The sequence below is a fragment of the Hyperoodon ampullatus genome, assembly GCF_949752795.1.
Source record: "Hyperoodon ampullatus genome assembly, chromosome: X".
Lineage (NCBI taxonomy): Eukaryota > Metazoa > Chordata > Mammalia > Artiodactyla > Ziphiidae > Hyperoodon > Hyperoodon ampullatus.
In genome coordinates, this window is record NC_136913.1 from 45,576,023 (window position 1) to 45,595,729 (window position 19,707).

The following is a 19,707-nucleotide window of genomic DNA, read 5'->3' on the forward strand; positions in this document are numbered from 1 at the left end:
CTGTCACTGTTAATGGCTATATTCTATTCCATCATGATGATATATTAGGTTAGTAAATATTTTCCATGATTATAAATAGCACTACTTTAAATATCTTTAAAAAATTATTTTTTCCTTTTTAGGTTATTTCCTTGGGGGTATGCTGGATCAAGGAGTATGTACAAACAGTTTTGTAACTCTTGTCACATATTTCTAGACTGTCTTTTAGGAAAACTGAGCCAATTTATACTGCTCCCCAAAACACATACTGTTTCCTTAAGTCTTGTCAAGATAGGGTTTTGTAATTTCTAGTTATAATTTCCATTAATTGTTGATAATTTAATAAGCAGGTTGTGATACCTTGATGTTGTTTTTATTTGCACTTCTTTAATTGGTAGAGAGGTTGTACTTTTCCAGCCAGTGATTTTACTGCCTTTATTTCCTCATGTGTAAATGGGCTGTTCATTTTCCTTGCCCTTTTATGAAGCTGAAGTTGAAAGCCGACCTTCTATATCTGTATCCATTCTTTATATTTTTCGGACAGTCAACTCTTATCTGTGATGCTGACCCCAGACATTTTCCTCATTCTGCTATTTAGCTTTTTATTACATTTTGTTGTACAAAGGTTTCTTCCCCCAACTTTTAAATATTTGAAACCATCCATCTTGTCTCTGATGACATCCTCCGTTTAACAGGCACAAATTTATCTTCCATCCATAGCTGGAATGAATATGCTGTTCCACTGGTCTGCCTTCTGAAATTTACTACAGAGTATTGTATGCACCGTGGCTCTAAGTTAATTATTCTCCATAGTGATACCTACAGTTCCCAACATTTATTGAAGACAGATGATTGCTTTCCAAAGTTCACGGTTGCACCCAGTGTGCTCTATAGTCTTAGTATCTGTTCCTAGAATCTCTCTTTTTTATTTAATTTCACTGTTTGACTTTTTTTCAACCCACTATCATATGGTTTTAATGATTGTCACTTTATGACAGACTTTAAAATCTGATAGGGTAAGTCTACCACCATTACCTTTTTTTTAAACATCTTTATTAGAGTATAATTGGTTTACAATGGTGTGTTAGTTTCTGCTGTATAACAAAGTGAATCAGCTATATATAAACATATATCCCCATATCTCCTCCCTCTTGTGTCTCCCTCCCACCCTCCTTATCCCACCCCTCTAGGTGGACACAAAGCACCGAGCTGATCTCCCTGTGCTATGCGGCTGCTTCCCACTAGCTATCTATTTTACATTTGGTAGTGTATATATGTCCATGCCACTCTCTCACGTAGTCCCAGCTTGCCCTTCCCCCTCCCCATGTCCTCAAGTCCATTCTCTACGTCTGCGACTTTATACCTGTCCTGCCCCTAGGTTCTTCAGAAACATTTTTTTTTAGATTGCATATATATGTGTTAGCATACAGTATTTGTTTTTCTCTTTCTGACTTACTTCACTCTGTATGACAGTCTCTAGGTCCATCCACCTCACTACAAATAACTCAATTTCGTTTCTTTTTATGGCTGAGTAATACTCCACTGTATATATGTGTCACATCTTCTTTATCCATTCATCTGTCGATGGACACTTAGATTGCTTCAATGTCCTGGCTATTGTAAATAGAGCTGCAATGAACATTTTGGTACATGACTCTTTTTGAATTATGGTTTTCTCAGCGTATATGCCCAGTAGTGAGATTGCTGGGTCATATGGTAGTTCTATTTTTAGATTTTCAAGGAGCCTCCATACTGTTCTCCATAATGGCTGTATAAATTTACATTACCAGCAACAGTGCAAGAGGCTTCCCTTTTCTCCACACCCTCTCCAGCATTTATTGTTTGCAGATGTTTTGATGATGGCCATTCTGACTGGTGTGAGGTGATACCTCATTGTAGTTTTGATTTTCATTTCTCTAATGATAGTGATGTTGAGCATCTTTTCATGTGTTTGTTTACAATCTGTATATCTTCTTTGGAGAAAGGTCTATTTAGGTCTTCTGCCCATTTTTCGATTGGGTTGTTTGTTTTTTTGATATTGAGCTGCATGAGCTGCCTGTATATTTTGGAGATTAATCCTTTGTCCATTGATTCATTTGCAAATATTTTCTCCCATTCTGAGGGTTGTCTTTTGGTCTTGTTTATGGTTTCCTTTGCTGTGCAAAAGCTTTTAAGTTTCATTAGGTCACATTTGTTTATTTTTGTTTTTATTTCCATTTCTCTAGTAGGTGGGTCAAAAAGGATCTTGCTGTGATTTATGTCAGAGGCTGTTCTGCCTATGTTTTCCTCTAAGAGTTTTATAGTATCTGGACTTACACTTAGGTCTTTAATCCATTTTCAGTTTATTTTTGTATATGGTGTTAAGGAGTGTTCTAATTTCATTCTTTTACATGTAGCTGTCCTGTTTTCCCAGCATCACTTATTGAAGAGACTGTCTTTTCTCCACTGTATATCCTTGCCTCCTTTGTCATAGATTAGTTGACCATAGGTGCATGGGTTTATCTCTGGGCTTTGTATCCTGTCCCATTGATCTATATTTCTATTTTTGTGCCATTACCATATTGTCTTGATTACTGTGGCTTTGTAGTATAGGCTGAAGTCAGGGCATCTGGTTCCTCCAGCTCCATTTGTTTCCCTCAAGACTGCTTTGGCTATTCGGGGTCTTTTGTGTCTCCATACAGATTTTAAGATTTTTTGTTCTAGTTCTGTAAAAAATGCCATTGATAGTTTGATAGGGGTTGCACTGAATCTTTAGATTGCTTTGAGTAGTATAGTCATTTTCACAATGTTGATTCTTCCAACCCAAGAACATGGCATATCTCTCCATCTGTTTGTATCATCTTTAATTTCTTTCATCAGTGTCTTATAGTTTTCTGCATGCAGGTTTTTGTCTCCTTAGGTAGGTTTATTCCTAGGTACTTTATTCTTTTTGTTGCAATCTTAAATAGGAGTGTTTTCTTAATTTCTCTTTCAGATTTTTCATCATTAGTGTATAGGAATGCAAGAGATTTCTGTGCATTAATTTGGTGTCCTGCTACTTTACCAAATTCATTGATTAGCTTTCGTAGTTTTCTGGTAGCATCTTTGGGATTCTGTATGTATCGTATCATGTCATCGGCAAACAGTGACAGTTTTACTTCTTCTTTTCCGATTTGGATTCCTTTTTTCTTTTTCTTCTCTGATTGTTGTGGCTAAAACTTCCAAAGCTATGGTGAATAATAATGGTGAGAGTGGGCAACCTTGTCTTGTTCCTGATCTTAATGGAAATTGTTTCGGTTTTTCACCATTGAGGATGATGTTGGCTGAACCACAATTACCTTTTTAAATAAATGTATTCTTTGGTCTTCCTGCCCACTTATTCTTTCACATAAATTTCATGGTTAATTTGATAAGTTCTACAAAGTATACCACAGTGACTCTAATTGGTAGTGCATTACATCTATATATTATTAACTTAGGGAGTATTGTAATCATTACTATATTAGTCTTCCCAAATTGAAGCAGAGTATAGCTATGCATTTATTCATGTCTTTATTTCTCCCATTAGGGTTTTATAATTTTCCTTGAATAGGTTTTGTGTGCCCAGGATTAAATTAATACCCAAGTATTTAAATTCACTTTGTCACACTCTTTGACAAATCCTTTCATGCCTCTGAAGGTTGCATTCTTCTTAGCTGGTAAAGCCTTCCTGAAAAGTGTACTGTTCCTAATGAAATGAGATTCAATTCTGAACTATCCGTTTTCTTTTACTCAATAGGCAAATAGGAACTGTGTACTGGATATTCCACACTCTGCTCATGATGTTGTATGATAAAAAGAAGGAAGAGAGCCGTAGGCTGCCAACTGAAAAACCTGGGTAGTAGTCTAGCTTTGTCACGTAGTTGCTGTATAATCCCAGAAGTAATGGGCTCTGGAGTCAGATGCCTGTTTGACCTTGGGCAAGTGACTTTAATCTATCTGTGAGTAAGTTTCCTCATCTGTAAAACTGGGTCAATAAATGGTAACTATCTCATAGGGTCATGATTAGTAATAAATAAAATAATTCATGTGAAATGCTTAGAGCAGTGCCTGACACCCAATAAACACTTAATAAATGTTAGCTATTATACCTTTTGTTGTTGTTGTTGTTAATAATAGTATATAATACCTTTCCTGAGTCTCAGCTTCCTTATCAGTCAAATGGGAAAAATAAGGCTTCACAGAGTTTCTGTGAGGATTAACTGTGGTTATATATATATATATATATATATATATATATATATATATATATATATAAACACTCTACACATTCTAAAGGTCTATGCAAAGTAGAAAAATGGAAACGATCGCAGGAGGCAATTATAAGTATGGAAAACCAAATGAGATAATCTAGGAAATAATTTCTTTGGGCTTTTAAATGCTTCACATTTATGTAGCTTTTTCTCCCAGCAGATCTACTCACCAATGTTTTTTTCCCTCCTGCTAATATCAAAATGCGTTTGCATTCTCTGCATGCAAACTAAATAACTGTGGAGGGAGACAACCAAGAGTGTAACTACCTGGAATTAAAATTCGTTGCAGGCTTCCAGGCAGAGAATGGCTCAAGAATATACATTTGATTTTCCCACCTACACCCATCATTCCAGTTGTGACAGAAATGATGTAAGAAATGTTAAAAATGTGTGTGTAGTGGGGGGAAGGTAAGCGGAAGCTGCATCAGGATTTCTCCTCTTTAAATGTCATCTCTGCCCTTGACCTTTCCTAGGCCTTCTCATCTTCCTTGAGATCATAAACTATGATCTGCTGCCTCCATATTCAGCATAAATATTCTTTCCCTTTCCACTGACCTCTCCTTTCTGCTTTTAAACTTAAATCAGTTTCCCAAGTCCTGATCAAACCATCACTTAAACCAGAGGTTCTCATATTTAGCTTGCATCAGAATTGCCTGAAGGGCTTCTTAAAACACACATCTCTGGGCCATGTCCCAGTTTCTGATTCAGTAGGTCTGGGTGGGGTCCAATAATTTGCATTGTTACTTCAGTTCTTAGGTGATACTGAGGTTGCTGGTCCTAGGACCACATTTTGAGAACCACTAACTTAAACCTTATCTCCCCCTCTAACTACCACCCCATTTCTCTCCTTCCTTTTCCTAGCCAACTTCTTTTTAAACATTTTAAAATGTATAAATGTCTTTTCAAGCACTCTTCTTTTAAACCCTTTTCCAAATCACACAGTAGCACATAATCATTGTAGTAAAATTAATGAAAAGAAACTGAAACCCTCTTACTTTGCTGGTGGAAGTGTAAAATGGTACAGCTACTTTGGAAAACAGTTAGGCAGTTCCTTAAAAAGTTAACAAAGTTATCATATGGCCCAGAAATTCTACTCCTAAATATACACCCAAGAGAATTGAAAACATATGTCCACATAGAAATTTTTATGTGAATGGTCATAGCAGCATTATTCACAAAAAAAGTGGAAACAACCCAAATGTCCATTAATGGATGAATGGATAAATAAAATGTGGTATGTCCATACAGTGGAATATTACTTGGCAAAAAATGGAATGAAATACTGATATATGCTACAAGAAAGATGAACTGCTAAAGCTTGCTAAGTAAAAGAAGCCAGACTCAAAAGCCCACATATTGTATGATTCCATTTATATGAAAGGTACATACAGAATAGGCAAATCCATAGAGACAGAAAGTAGATTAGTGGTTGCTTGAGGCTGAGTGTGGAATAGAGAGTGACTGGAAATGAGCAAAAGGGATCTTTTTAGGGAGACAGACATGTTCTAAAATTGGATTGTGGTGATGACTGTATAGCATGCAAATTTACCAAAACTCACTGAATTGTACACTTAAAAGGTGAATTTAGGATGTGTAAAACTGTGTGCATTTCTTCTGTATGCATCCCCTTTACAGACCATCATGCCATCTGCTTTCTATGCCCACCATTTTACTAAGTTTGCTTTCTTGAAAGTCACTTGTGCGTCCAAAACGTCAAAGCCAATAGCAGTCCTCTCCTTATTGCCTGTGATGGTACACTGGCATACTTCTCCTTCTTACCACTCCAGATGCTTGCCCCTTCAATCCCCTTTGCTGGCTATTCTTCTTCATCCTACCCCCGCTGGCTGGGTGATCAACAGTGCTCCTCAAAAGCATCCCCTTGTCTTCCTCACTAACTTTAAATTCAACATATCCCAACTCAAACTTCTTATCTCCACCAAACCAGGTCCCCTTGTCACCTGCCCCCACTATGTCAATAATTTTCTCTTTCTAAAGTCCTGGGGCAGAAAATTATTTTTGGCTTAACTCCTTTCATTCCCAAGTTCTTTCTACTTTTCGCTCAAAAGTCATCACGTATTTGTGAGCAAATTATCTGAACCAACAATTCACATGGGAATCAATGCAAATATTAAACAAATACATGAAAAATGTTCAAACCAGAATAATCAAAGTAAGCAAATTGAAATTATAATATGTACCATTTATACTTATTGTATTAGAAAAAGAAAAATTTCCATGATGGCAAATTTTAGGGGAAACTGGTATTCTCCTATATTGTTAATGGCAGAGTAAAACACTTCCAGGGAAAGCAGTTTGGTGAAATATATCAAGAACAATAAGAATGCTAATTTTCTTTCAACAACTAATCCCAACTCTGTATAACTGTTTTTAATGAGATAATTCAAAATGAGAAAAAGGTTATAGCTGCTCAAAAATTTTCAGCAACATTACTTTATAATAGCAAGAAATTGGAAACAGCCTAATTATCCACCAATTTGGGAATGATTAAGCAAATTAGGGCACATTAAGCTGGTGAAATATTATGCAGCCATTAAAATTTATAACTATTAAGGAAGCCTTTATAGCAACAGGAAAAGTTGTTCACCAAGTAATGCTTAGTGGGGAAAAAAGAAGCAGGACACATAAAATCACACCTACATAGTTATTATAATCATGACACCCCCACCCACAAATCTCTGCACCTATAGATAAAGGCTGGCAGGGAAATGAAAACAATCAGGGTGTTCGGGTGGTAAGAATAAGGATAATTTGTCTATGGTTCTGAAGAACCTAGGGGCAGGACAGGAATAAAGACACAGATGTAGGGAGTGGACTTGAGGACACAGGGAGGGGGAAGGGTAAGCTGGGACGAAGTGAGAGAGTAGCATGGACATATATACACTACCAAATGTAAAATAGATAGCTAGTGGGAAGCAGCCACATAGCACAGGGAGATCAGCTCGGTGCTTTGTGACTACCTAGAGCGGTGGGATAGGGAGAGTGGGAGGGAGACGCGAGAGGGAGGAGATATGGGGATATATGTGTATAGCTGATTCACTTTGTTATAAAGCAGAAACTAACACACCATTGTAAAGCAATTACACTCCAATAAAGATGTTAAAAAAAGATACTTTTTCTTCTGTTTTTAATTTCCTGTAATATTGCTTTCACAATAAACATTTCCCCCCAAATATCCACATATTTATCTATCTCTTCTGTTACATTCCTATTGCACCCCCACCTACCCAATCCAAGGCCACACTCATTCATGCCTGGATCACTGCCCCTAATTGGTCTTTTTTCAATCCATCTAGGCTGCAAATGCTGCTAAATTATTTAAAGTGCCATATTTACCATGTCACTTACCTGATCAATAACCTTCAATTGCTTCCATATTTACCATCCTACCTAGTTTTCAAGCCCTAACTATCCTGGTGCAATACTTCACTCTTTACCCTTTTTCTCTGCTGTTACTGTTGCTGCTGCTCCTCCTCTTCCTCCTCCTCCTCATTACAACTAACATTTACTGAGGGTTTCTGGTGCCAGATTTTGTCCTAAATGCTTTACATATATTAACTCAATTATTCCACACAACAGTCACAGGAGGTAAGCACTCTTACCCCATTTCACAAATAAGGAAACCGATGGGGTGGGGTGAAAGAGAGGAGCTGGGCGGGGTGGGGGTCGGGGGGAAGAGAAAGCCACTTGCCAAATTCACACAGCTAGAGAACAGAAGAACCTGGATTTGAACCCAGGCAGACTGACTTCAAGGCCAGAATTTTTTTTTAATTGAAGTACTGTTGATTTACAATGTTGTGCCAACCTCTGCTGTACAGCAAAGTGACTCAATTATGTACATATATACATTCTTTTTTTAATATTCTTTTCCATTATGGTTTATCCCATAAGACTGGATATAGTTCCCTTTGCTATACAGTAGGACCTTGTTTATCCATTCTAAATGTAATAGTTTGCATCTACCAACCCCAAACTCCCACTCCATCCCTCTCCCTCCTCACCTCCCCCTTGGCAGGCACAAGTCTGTTCTCTATGTCTTTGAGTCTGTTTTTGTTTTGTAGAGAGGTTCATTTGTGCCGTATTTTAGATTCCACATATAAGTGATATAATATGGTATTTGTCTTTCTCTTTCTGACTTACTTCACTTAGTATGATAATCTCTAGTTGCATCCATGTTGCTGCAAATGGCATTATTTCGTTCTTTTTTATGGCTGAGTAGTATTCCATTGTATATATATACCACATTTTCTTTATCCATTCATCTGTTGATGGACACTTAGGCTGTTTCCATGTTTTGGCTATTGTGAACAGTGCTTCTATAAACATAGGGGCACATGTATCCTTTTGAATTATAGTTTTGTCCAGATATATTCCCAGGAGTGGGATTGCTGGATCATATGGTAATTCTATTTTTAGTTTTCTGAGAAACCTCCATACTGTTCTCCATAGTGGCTGTACCAACTTACATTCCTCCCACTGACAGTGTAGGAGGGTTCCCTTTTCTCCACACCCTCTCCAGCATTTGTTATTTGTAGACTTTTTTTTTTTTTTTTTTTTTTTTTTTTGCGGTACGCAGGCCTGTCACTGCTGCGTCCTCTCCCGTTGTGGAGCACAGGCTCCGGATGCGCAGGCTCAGCGGCCGTGGCTCACGGGCCAAGCTGCTCCACGGCATGTGGGATCCTCCCGGACTGGGGCATGAACCCGTGTCCCCTGCATCAGCAGGCAGACTCTCAACCACTGTGCCACCAGGGAAGCCCTATTTGTAGACTTTTTAATGATCAGGCCAGAACTCTTAACAACCAGCAGGGTTTATTCCTCCAATACAGCCTGCTTAGTTTCCCCTCTGGGCCTTTCCTCCTGTAGGCCCCAGCCTTTAGTTTTCTTACACTCCAATGAACTTAAATAGGGCACAATGATACTTATCATGTATTGGACCCTTACCATTTGCCAGGCTTTTCTTGTTTAAACCATGTATTTGACACTTTTTCATCTTATAGCAACTAGCCTGAGTTGAAAACCTGGCTTGTCCCTTTAGTATCTGTGAGATCTTGAGAAAGTTACTTAGCTCCTCTGAACCTCAGATTCTTTATCTGAGTCATTGGTTCTCAAAGTGTGAGCCCAGGACCAGCTGCATCAGCATCACCTGGGGAGCTTGTTAGACATACACATTTTGAGCCCCATTCCACACTTACTGGATCACACTCCCTGGGGGCAGGGTGGGAGCTACCATGTATCTGGATTTTTTATTTAACAAGCCCTCCAGGTATTTCTAATGCACATTCAAGTTCAAGAATCACTTCCCTAGTTATAATAATGCCTACCTGACAGTTTTGAGGAAGATAAAACAGGATATGTGTAACTTAGCTAGTGGCACATAGGTTGTTTTGCAACTGGTAATTTATTATTACTGCTACTTAACTTTGTGTGGATGAGTCTTCCTTGCTCAAGCTGGGGATGGGGAGGCATTATGCTTCCTGATGCTCTTCCTCTAATATTTCCCTGCTTGCCTAGAAACAGGCAGTACATATACTAGGTTTTAAATAAAGTCCTCTTCCTTGACTGGCTGATTAGTAAAGTAAGAGAGCCATTTTGGAGAAGCACCATAGCATATTATAGTGTCTCTGAAGCTAGACTACCTGGGTCTAGTCAACTTACTAGCTGTGGGACTTTAGGCAACTGAATTTATCTATCTGTGTTTCAGTTTCTTCTCTCGGTCAAATGAAGAAACTAACAGTACCTACCCCTTAAGGTTATGGTGGTAAATAGATATTTGTAAAGCGCTTTGAATGGTGCCTTGAATAGAGTACTGTGCTCAAGAAATGTTAGTTGGCATTATTATTTTTGTGTCATTTTACCTATTCAATGGTGTAGGAGGCTCTGTTTCTTCATTTGGCAAGCAAATGACAAATACATCTTGAGCAACTTCTGTGTCAGGCACAGTGCTAGGCATGGAGAATACATCCGTGACCAAGGTGTGGTCTCCTTTCTCGACAGTCTCAGTCTAGTAGGGGAAACTCAGCAGACCCACTAGACTGAAATGACTTCTCCAAGAACAGTGGGGAATCAAGGCCAGCCATAGAATCCCACAGTATCCCCACCCAGGCCTTAGGTCCCTGAGACATGACACTGAGGGGTCCATTTGAAGGGTTTCCTTAGGGATCCTAATTGAAGCAGTTATAATGGAAAAAGCATGAACTTTGGGGCCAGACAAACCTGAGTCTGAGTCCTGGCTCCATCACTTACTAGCTGTGCGACCTCAACTAAGTTATATAACCTCTCTGGACTTCATCTATAAAATAGGTAGTAAAATTAACTGTTGTGGAGAATAAATGAGATTATGGGTATAAAAAGATCCAGCCCAGTGACTGACACTTAGTTGGTGATCAGTAAATGTTGGCTTCCTCTCTTTCCATTGCCAATCAGGAAACCGATAGGTTTCCCAGACTTTGGAGTCAAAAGAAAGCCCAAATTATTCCTGACTATACCACCAAATCACAGGGGATAATATAGACCCTTGGAAAGAACCCTGGGCTTTTCAGAGGTCAGGGGATCCAGATTCTAGCCCTCTCCCTAGGTGCCCCCACAGAGGCACAGCTAAGAGCCATCTTCCCTGTCCCTCCTTTATTCCTGGAGTTTGAGTTAAAGAATCCATACAATTTACGGGCCTCTTGTCCTGGAGAAGAACTAGCTGAAAGAGTATATCAAACAATTTCACAAAAGAGGGATTCCAACCAGACTGATGGAGAGCAACCTGGAGGAGGTAACTGTCTCCTCCGCATGGTCACCTATGGCAGGCAGGCCCATGTCTTTGGAGCATAAGTGCCAGGTGCCATGTTCCCCACATTACAGGAACAGATTCTCCACTCTGGGCGTTCTTTTTTCCTTAAGGGCTCTGCAGAAGCAACTCTTTCCCCTCTAGCCCAAGCCATACATATCATTTTGAAAAATGTCCCTGCCTTCTTTTAGGAATTCTAACCTATTGTTAGCATGATCTGCCTTGGATTTTTAATGAACAGACCTTAAGCTCTCAACAAGCCCTATAGAAAGAAAGGTGGCAGAACCCAAGAAACACTCTGAGGCAAAGGCACAGCAGTAGCTGGACAGTCTTACCTCCTCTCTGGCCCCTCCAACCACCCAGTGGCTGCTGGGAAGGCAAGCATTGTTTATGCCTTCCCATCTGTGTTTTAGCATGGTCTGGTCCCCTCTGGTCCCCATGTCCTTGTGCCTGGGCACCTGCCTCAGGCCTCTGAGCTGATGGGCACAATGTCCCACAATACTCCTGACTACGTATTCCAAAATGTTCTACCCATCAGTTTGGTCTATAGCCCAGCTGCCCGGTGGGCAGGCTGGATTACATCTTATAGCATCAAGGCCTTTGTACTGACACCAGACAAGGTTCCTCAAAGGAAACAGAGCAAATAGAAAACAGAAAACCTTACCAGTTTCCACAGAAGCCTCAGAGGTACTAACTCACCCCAACTCCCAGACTGGTCACTTACCTCCCTGACTGGCTGGTCTTCCTGTTTCCTGTTATTGGTTTCCATTTGTCCCCAGGAAAGTCCTGCAAAGCAAAATTCTGATAAGTTAGGGAGCTCTGGGCAGCCAGGGATATAGATGGCTTCAAAAACGTAAAGAGGTCAGGAGCCTGTCCTGGGCCAGGCCCAACCCCTCTTCCCCGCCCCTGCAGCTGGTTCCTTCTACTTTCCCATGCAGCCTATAGAACTATGTACCTAGAGGGCTGCCTTTCTGTCAGGAGGTCTGCTGGGCTGCTGGGGGCATGCAGAGTCTAAGACAGCACTCAAGGACCTGGACAATGTGGTCTAGAAACTCTGAGTTTCCCTCTCTTTCTCCACTCCCCTCCCAAACCACGTTAAAAACCAGTTTAGCATGTTTGCTGTTTGTTCTGGCTCTTGTAAAGAAAATCTCTTTGTTTGTTCTTCCCAGTGAACCTGCTTGTTCCTCTTGCCTCTTCCACCATAGAAAGCATCTTCTTGGAAGCTGCAGCCCTTGAGGGGGCTTTGAGGCCTAAAGCTCCTGCTGCTACAACCCTGTCCTAGCCCACCCTGTACTGCAGGGGCCCTTCCTCCTCATTCCAGATCCGCTGACAGTGGCTGAGGTGGGCTTATTTCTGGGGAGCATTCATCCCCCATATTACAGAAGGAGACTCTTCACCCTGGGCATACTGTCCTTAAGGGCTTTGCCCAAGCATTCTTTTCCCTGCAGCCCAAGCCACATATGCCATTTGTAAAAATGTCCTTGCCTTCCTATTCTAGCTCCAAGCCTAATGCAAATTTGCCTTTGACATTCTCCCTGATTTCAGCATTCAGTACCCTCTACCTCGTGACTCAGAACTTAGCCCAATGGGAATGCACAGATTTTCCTAAACCTCACTGATCTTCCAAAGTCCTGCTTTCTCCAATGCTATTATTGGTCCCATTCAAAGTTTTATTAACTTTGCCTCAGTAAAAAAAAAAAAAAAATTACTACCTTTTGGGGGTAAGACACCTGGTTGTCAGTCATTCTGGCTAAGATACTCATTATTTGAGGGTAGTTATGTCACTTCCCTGAACCTCAGCTTCCTGTCTGGCAAATAAGGACTAGGCTATCTAGCCTTGCTGGATTCCCGGGAGTGAGGATAAAATGGGATGTGTATAGAGAATGTTTAGCACAGCACTCGGCACATAGGAGGCTCTGGACGTTAGTAGCCATGGAAACGATGAGGTTTCACAGCTTTCACAGGACCAGAGCAGTCCCTGCCTGTACCTGTCATGTGAGAGCAGCAAAAACCACTTGTTCAACTTAGATTCTGCCTTGATGCCCTTGTAATCTTACTGCTTTCAAAGACACTATTACTCGTTTTGCCACAGTGGGAGCCAGGATTTCCTGTCCATGCCCTGTCTAGCCCTGTGGGAAGTGCTCAGTAACTAGAAGTGGCCAAACCAAAGTCCTGTCCCAACTCTCAATCTCCTCAACTCCCCAGTATCACCTTACTTTTTTTTTTTTTTTTTTATCACTGAGCCACTTAGGTTGCTGTAAATTGTCTGCACTCTTTGAATCAAAGAGGCAGATATCTCCACGGCTTGCTGCAGATGGGGATTGATTGTGGTAGAAACTTGTTGCCCTAGTGGAAGTTATACTGCTAGAAGGCAACCTGTCAGAGTGGGGAGGGCCTGGGCTTTGCAATCAGCTTTTGCAGAGGCAGTGTAGCACAACTAGGAGCTTGGCCTCTGAGGCCACACTACATGGATTCAAATCCCACACTGAGTGTGACCTCAGGCAAACTACCGAGTTCCTCTTAGCTCATTTCCCCCAGCTATTTAATAGTGACCATTTCTTGATTGCTTTGAGGATGACATGAGTTGACACACGTAAAGCACCTAGAACAGCACCTGGTACGCCGTAGGCACTCAAATATTAATTATCATTATGTTGTTCAAATCCTAGCTTCACCACTTGCAAGATGTGTGATCTCACTGAGCCTCAGCTTTCTCAGCTGTAAAATGGGGATCCTATTATAATGTATCTCATATAGTTGTTAAATGATATACTTTGATAATATATGCAGAACTAACTGGCATGAAGCATGAAGGATTTAGGTGTGTGCTGATTTTATTTCTCTTAACAGCACCAAAGAGGAGCCAACTGGCTCCCCATCCTCTTCCAGGGACCATAAAGAGCAGGATCTCAACCCTACTTCAGATAGCCACCATCACAACTACCTTAGCCAGCTGAGCTGGGGTATCCTAACCCATCTACAAGTTTTCCCCATGTCTGGGGGGAGGGTGAGCTCAGGTGGCAGGGGTAGAAATGGGCATGAAGTGGCTTCTGGATGGCTGTCCACATGTCTGAAAGCCTAGCATCTAAGCAGACCTACTTATCTAATCTAACAGACATTAGGAACCTAATGTGTCCTTCCCTCAGAGTACAAAAGGAGAGGCATGGTATGGGCACAGGCACACCTGCATTGCTGCTGTCAGCTGCTGCAACCTGCAAGTTTCACCTCCTTCCCTTATGGAGTTACTGGCCCTAGGATGACCGTTCTGCAGCTGTCATCTGCTTACCCCACCGCCACCCCCAACTTTAGCCCCTTTTCTCCATTGTCTACTTGCAGGTCCTTGTTTCAGCAAAAGTTTCTCAAGGTAAGCCCAAATCTCCCTTTATTCTAAAAGATAATAACTCACCTTTAAAAAATGATTAGTATCTGGTAGTTACTGTTCTAAATGCCTTGCACATGTTACATCATTTAATCCTCTCAACCAACTTATGAAGTAGGTACTGTTATCATTTCCATTTTTTTTTAGATGGGAATGCTTAGGAATTCAAACCCAGGTAGTCTGGTTTCAGCATCATGCCCTTAAACCATATTTTATATTTCCTCTCCTTTTTTCCCCCTACATTTTATTATGAATATTTTGAAACACTTAGAAAAGTTGAACAAGTTTACAATGAACCCCTATATATCCACCATTGTGTAGTTTCTACAGTTAGTATTTTACTATATTTGCCTTATCATATCTATTCACTCCTCTATCCATCCACAAATCCATCTTAAATTCTTGATGCATTTCAAAGTACAACTTTATCCCCATACATTTGAAAACTTAAATGGCATGGACAAATTCCTTGAAAGGCAAACCACCAAAGCTCACTCAAGAAGAAATAGATAACCCAGATAACCCTATATCTATTAAAGAAATTGAATTTGTTGTCAAAAATCTTTCCACAAAGAAAACTCTAGGCCCAGATGGCTTCAATGATGAATTCTACCAAACATTCAAGGAAAAAATAATACCAGTTCTATGCAAACTCTTCCGGAAAATAGGAGAGAAGAGAACAATTCCCAACTCATTTGGTGAGGCCAGTATCTTGATATGAAAACCAGACTCGGACATCATGAGAAAACTACAAACTAAAATCCCTGATATACATAGACAAAAATCCTTAACAAAATACTAGCAAATCAAATCTGGTACTATATAAAAAGGATACGATGTCATGACCAAGTGGGATTTATTCTGGCAATGCTAGGCTGGTTCTTATTTCAAAAATCAATCAATGTAATTCATATCAATAGACTAAAAGAGAAAACCTGTATGACCATCTCAATAGATACAGAAAAAGCACTTGAAAAAAAATTCAATATCCACTCTTGATAAAAGCTCTCCCAACAAACTAGGAATAAAAGGGAATTTCTTCAACCTGTTATAAGGCATCTACAAAAAAATCTACAGCTAACATCAAACTTAATAGTGAAAAACTGGGAACAAAGTAACAATATCTGCTCTCACCACTTCTACTAAACACTGTATTGGAGGTCCTAGACAGTGCAGTAGGGGCCTCCCTCTCCTAATAAAGCCATACACAGTGGAAATGAAGACAAAATTACTTATATTTACAGATGACATGATTGTCTATGTAGAAAATCTTTTAAAATCTACCAAGAAAAGTGAGTTTGGCAAGGTTGCAGGATACAAGGAAAATATACAGAATTAAATTGCATTTCTACATAATAGTAAAGAATTTTAACTTGACCTTAAGAAAACATTAGTATCTACAATGGCAGCAAAAACATGAAATCTTAAGGCTAAATATAACAAGATATGTGCAACATCTGTATGCTGAAAACTAGAAAATAAGTTGTGTAAATCAATATACTTCAAAAGCTCAAGCATACATATCATTAAAGTTTGATATTTGTTTACAGTATTTTAGGCAAAATTTACTTCCAGCGAAATGCACAAACATTAAGTGTACATCTGTTAAGGTTTGGCAAATGTATACACCTGTGTAACTCAAACTCTTATCAAGATATAGATCATCACCCAACAAATTTCCCTCATGCCCTTTCCTAGTCAATCTCTGTGCTGCCTGCCACAGGCAACCACTGTTTTGAATTTTTTTTCCATAGAATAGCTGTTTTAGAACTTTATATAAAGGAATAGTAGAGTATGTACTCTTCTGTGTAAGGCTTCTTTTACCCCTAAGTTTCGTTTCTTCAAAGAATATGTGTTGAGCAATTTCATACAGTTAGTCTTTCAGAAGTGTAGGCCTATGCAAAAACAGTTCAACACAGGAACTAACTTCTGGTTTGAATGCACCAGCCAAAAGGTGGCACTAGGAAAGCCATGGGGAAGGAATCTGGTGGTAAACTGGCAACAGCATAGGGAGTCCTCCCACAGATACCCTGAGGGATGGTGGTGGCTTGTATTAGAGTTGTAGGTCATAACCAGGGTATAGCAACAGCCAGTTTAGACCTGGGTCTCTGCAAACAAAGCCTGGGAGACATCTGCAAGTTTTTCAGCTCCAAATATATTTTAAAGCAGGAAATGGAAGGGAATACATACTGTTTTGGATCAGGCACTGAGCCTGGCACTCTGTGTTACACAATCTCATTTGATCCACCCAACTAATTCATGAGGCAGCCATTACTTTCCTCCACTTTAGAGATGAGGTAATAAGACTTTATTTAGTACTGGCCATTTTATGAGGTAAAAATTCTTTTCTTTTTCCCTTTAAAAAGAATCACATAACTACAACTTTTGGTGGCTGGATGACTTGCTTAAGGTCACTCAGATACCAATTATACAGTCAGGATATAAAGCCCAGTTCTGTTCATTTTGTGAAGCAAAAGTTATTTTATTCTACCTCTAAAGATGAGGTAAGTGCAATTTTGATCACTGAATGTCTTGCCCAAGGTTAGTAAGCTACCACCTGGTGGACCCAGCACTATATAATTTTAAGATATTATAATTGTTACGCTTTCGAATGATTTACCTAGCTTTCACCTCACAAAGAGAATAATGAAGCTCACCCATCCAAAAGCCAAGTCCTCACCTGCACTGTTGGATTCCTGGGTTTCCAAGTGTTGCCAGGTGCCAAGCTGCTGTCCTCAAGGGTACCGTGCTGGGGATTATGATAACAAGCTGAACACCGGATGCACTGGTGGTGGTGGCACCGGCAGTTGTAGCAGTTTGGCATCATATTTCTCTTTCGCAAAGCAGGGCAGACTTCCCCAGAACAATAAATGCAAGGGTCATGGACTACAGCTCCCTGGACATTGCAGGAGTAAGAGCATGTCCTGCGGTAATCAAAATCACCACAGTGTAGTGGCTTACAACACATGGATTGTTCTAGACCTTTGCTTGCAAAACATTCTTTGTAAGTGGTAGTTTCTGACTGAAGGGGTGACATGGAATGATATGACTGGTCTGTGGCATGATAGGGTTGGTCTGTGGAGTGGTATGATTGGTCCATGGGATGGCGCCTCAATTCCCTATAGCTGGAGCTCACTGGCTGGAAGTTTTGGTCAACAGGTTTTGGTCTCTGGGTAAAAGTCTTGCTATGAGTGGTTAAACCTGGCAAATGAGATGTAGATAAGGATTTGCTACTCTCTTCAAAGAACTTTCTTCTGTCTGCAAAGGGCAAGAGGATGGCTTCCTCCCCAGCTTGGGCAGTAGAAGCCTTCAATTCCTTGTCACCCGGGTTGGAAGAGTTTTCCACGGCTAGTGTCACATGTGGCTGCAGGTTGTGCTCTGGCGACCATCTCCAGTGACCTCCACGGACTCCACGGTGAACATTTGTTTTTTCAGAGTCTGAGGAAGATGGGTCAGATGCTTTCCACCAGGTGTTCAGGCTCAAAGAAGACTGGCCAGGTCTCTGGCTAGGGCTCATTCGTCCCTCCAAGCCCGTCCTAGATTCATGGCCCTCAAGGGCTTGGCTGAGGCACTCTGAAGACCTAGCCCTGAGTATCACGCTCTTGTTGAAGAGCTTGTCTCTGGGGCTAGGTGGTTTTTTATACGAAGATAGAAGGGATGAGTTAGAGGCAGGAAGTGGAGAACTTTCTAGGCGCTCCTCGGTCTCTTCCACTGGCTCCTTGGTGTCACACAGCTGTGACAAGGGACTCTTGCCTTTCTGGAGCTGGGCCTTCCTCCTCTGAATTTCATTACGTAGATTGGTAGCAAAACGCTCACTCTTCCGCCGGTTTTGTATTGAGCGGCCCCGGGTCCCTCCATTTCGCCTACCACCCACCCGGCCACACTCCTTGGGCTCACTGTCCCCTTCTTCAGTTGTCTCTGTGCGGCCAGCTACTTTAGTGGTTTGTTGAACAAGGGAGCCAGGGGCAGAGGACTGCTGGCTGGCCAATTCACCGTCAGCTCTGCTTGCCCTGTTTGGGTCCTGGAAACTTCTTTCTGAAGGGTGTCCATCAGCCTCTCCATGTGGGGAACTGCTTGGGCTCTGATGCCCCGAACCCATTAGTCTATCGTCCACTGGCCTGGTCTTTCTCTCTTTGCTGGGCTGGTCCTGGATTCCTCCTGCAGGGGGACATGGGCTTTTCTTGCCTATGTGGCTACTGTGCAAAGGGGATAGAGTCCACTCCTGCCCATCCTGCCCAGCTGGAAGCTCCGTCCCCTTGCTGTCCCTAGTATCAAGGTGCACATGCTGCAAGTGGGACGCCAGTAGCTGTTCAGGGGCACTATGGCGATGTCCTGTGAGGTGTGGAGGACTGCCAAAAGAAGAGGCCTTAGCTAGTTCTGCTGAAGCCTGGTTAAGTGGGCTGGAATCTGTGATGGAAGCTTTGTCATATGCTTTTGGGAATCCAACAGCTTTGGCCGAGGCCTCCATCAGTAGATGCTCAGAGCCCTTCTGGCTGGATTCAGGAAGTTGGCTGAGCTCACAGTTCTGATGGCCCTCATTTGTCACTTGGTCTTGCCCGCTGAGGCAGCAGAACCTGTTAGGGTTCCTTGGGGATAGCATGGTGTCCAAGCTAGGTTTCTCCTTCTGTTGCAAGGAGTCCACAAGCTCAGAAGCCCTGCTCTGCTCTCCATTGAGGAGTTGGGCTCTGGAGGCCTGAAGACTGTCTCGCCTCACTGGAGGTTGTGGTGGACCCCTGGCAGCCTTGGCAGGCCCTGAGTGGTGGACCTCCTGTGGACGGGATGATATCTGGGAGCTAGGAGTCAATTGGCCCCCACTGGTATGCCGGCCACCTCCTAAGGTTTCAGCCACATTAAGCTGGCCATTAGGGGCCTTAGTTGGCGCTGGGCCTTGCATGATGCAGTCCACAGAGCCTGGCTCCTCTGGCCTGAGGGAAAGGGCACAGTCAGAGGCATTTGAGCTGGCCGAGAAGGAGCTATAGGCTGAGTCACGCTGATTGGGGTATGTGCTCTGGTCAATGGGCAAGAGGTGGCCCTCATAGGTGGCTTGGCCTGGTTGCTCCAGGCTCTCCATGCTGCCAATGGAGCTGCTTTTCTCAGTGCTGCAGTGCCGGGAGAGTGGACACCACTGCACACACACGTCACTGCAAGACACAGGACACACCAGTTAGTTACGTCACCAGATCCCTTTCCCACCTTGGCCAGCCCTGCCATGGGAGAAGCAGGACAACCCAGAGGCACCCATGTCACAAGTGAGAGAGAGATAAGGCAAAAGAGGAAGGAACGGA

The 19,707-nt window shown here is 41.8% G+C and overlaps 1 protein-coding gene across 1 annotated transcript in view; it reads right to left on the minus strand.

The window, feature by feature from the left end:
• The window catches only part of SHROOM4 (shroom family member 4), a gene marked incomplete at both ends in the record, with an annotated part of 202,497 nt that overhangs the window by 19,988 nt on the left and 162,802 nt on the right, over positions 1 to 19,707 (minus strand). The window contains 2 exon segments of the mRNA XM_079727446.1: positions 11,768 to 11,829; positions 17,103 to 19,563. Of these exon segments, the coding sequence (XP_079583572.1) occupies positions 11,768 to 11,829; positions 17,103 to 19,563 (2,523 nt within the window).